Here is a 1,711-nt window from a genome sequence, read left to right as displayed (position 1 = left end):
TCAAATTTTTGTTTTTTGGCTCATCACCTTTCATGCCCATTAAAGAACTCATTTCTGTGTAGCTTTTTCTGAAAAACGTTTATTAAAGGCACACAAATGGAAATTTTCAGTTACCACGGACTCTTAAGCTAAGGAAATAACTAATCTTTGGCGGCCATTTTATCACTAATTTTTCCTCTGAGAACAGGTGACCCCCACCTCCTTCATTCGCAAATATCTGAACTTGTATTCAAGATAAATGGATATCTTTTCATCTAAATAAAGACAAGTGAACAAGCTTTAAGATGATACCCATAACTCTACATGCTCAAAAAATTGACGAGAGCCTGATTCCACCACGCTGCATCACATATGTTTTGAAGTTGATGTACAATGCAATATAACAATTATCATTCCTATTGCACAATACATTTCATGAGAATGGCTTTAAAAGTTGGATAAAGACTCCGTGACCATTGACTGATGACCTAGACTCAAAATCAAAGTAGAGCTCGTCACTGTAGAAACAACTTCAAAACTGTTCCATTACATCTGTAGACTTTGGAAATTCAGCCTTTGGCTTAAAAAGACAATTAATCTTGAAATATGAATGAACTGCCAAAAATTAGTAAACATTCTGAGAAAACTGTTTTACGAAATTTTAAAAATAACCGCACGATTCTAATTTTAATTTTCAGAGATGGTGCTTGGTGGACTCTGAGAAAGACTGTCGACTGCAAGCCCTCAGTAACCTGTTACTATCCGCAAGAACATGTCTGGCCAGCAGTTCATGCCTTCAAAATCTACTGGACTTTGATGTGGTTCGGAGTAACAAGGAAGTGACCAGAACTCTTCAGGAGGCTTTAAACTATCACACACTTCCAGGTAGCCGCCATAATTACCTCCCGGCACAAGCCGTGCACAGAGAGGAAAGTACACAGCAGAATGTACTGGTCGTTGTCGAACCTGGCTCAAAAGAAGATGAAGAAGCAGAAAAAGCAGAAGAAGAAAAAGAAGAAAAATCCCGTGTATGTCAAGTTGTTGCTTTTGGAGATTTTATGTTTGGCCTGAACACAAACCACGCAGCCTTTTTGTATGACTTGAAGACGGGGCAGTCTCAGTCACTACCCTCACTTGTCAAACCAGGGGGTGATTACAAATTGGTCTCGCATGGTTTGTATATCTACGCTATTGGGGGTGATGAGTACGACAATATCGAACGATTCCCTGCTCAAGAACACATCGTCAACCCTGGATCGGCCGAGTGGGAGCAAATCGGCAACTTGGTGCAACCAGTGAGGAACACAGCGGTGATGGTGGTCAACAACAGCATCGTCGTCTTTGGTAATGACATGAGTTCAGAGCAGGCCACTGTGGTGCAGCGCTTCAATCTTTTGACCATGCGCTGTAGTCAGTTTCTGGACGAGATGCCTGGCCATGCCGAGTCGGCCGTATGTCTGAGAGACAGAGACAACCACTTCCTGTTGCAACAGGATGGCTCTCTATGGCGTCTTGTGGCATGCAATGACTCGAATCTGCAGGTACTATATTTTTGTGTCACGACACGGTGGAATCGGGTGCCCTTCAATGTTTGAGCACTCAGAATTATTGGTATAATCTTAAAGCTTATTCTTTATCTTGCCTTCAGTTTAAAAAAAAATACCCATCTTACTTGAACAGGAGTAGTTTAGATATTTGGGATTCAAGGAAATAGGAGGTTGCTTGGTTTCAG

General features: G+C 41.4%; 1 protein-coding gene across 1 annotated transcript in view; it reads left to right on the top strand.

Annotated features, from left to right (window-relative positions):
• LOC101849413 (kelch-like protein 40b) overlaps window positions 1-1,520 on the top strand; it is a gene marked incomplete at its 3' end in the record, with an annotated part of 12,812 nt that extends 11,292 nt beyond the window's left edge. Inside the window, 1 exon segment of the mRNA XM_013088994.2 lies at window positions 678-1,520. Within this exon segment, the coding sequence (XP_012944448.1) occupies window positions 678-1,520 (843 nt within the window).
• Between the last annotated feature and the right edge of the window lie 191 nt (window positions 1,521-1,711).

Source organism: Aplysia californica, unplaced genomic scaffold, assembly GCF_000002075.1.
Source record: "Aplysia californica isolate F4 #8 unplaced genomic scaffold, AplCal3.0 scaffold00852, whole genome shotgun sequence".
NCBI lineage: Eukaryota > Metazoa > Mollusca > Gastropoda > Aplysiida > Aplysiidae > Aplysia > Aplysia californica.
The sequence above is the reverse complement of the archived record's forward strand: the minus strand, read 5'-3'. Positions and strand labels throughout refer to the sequence as shown.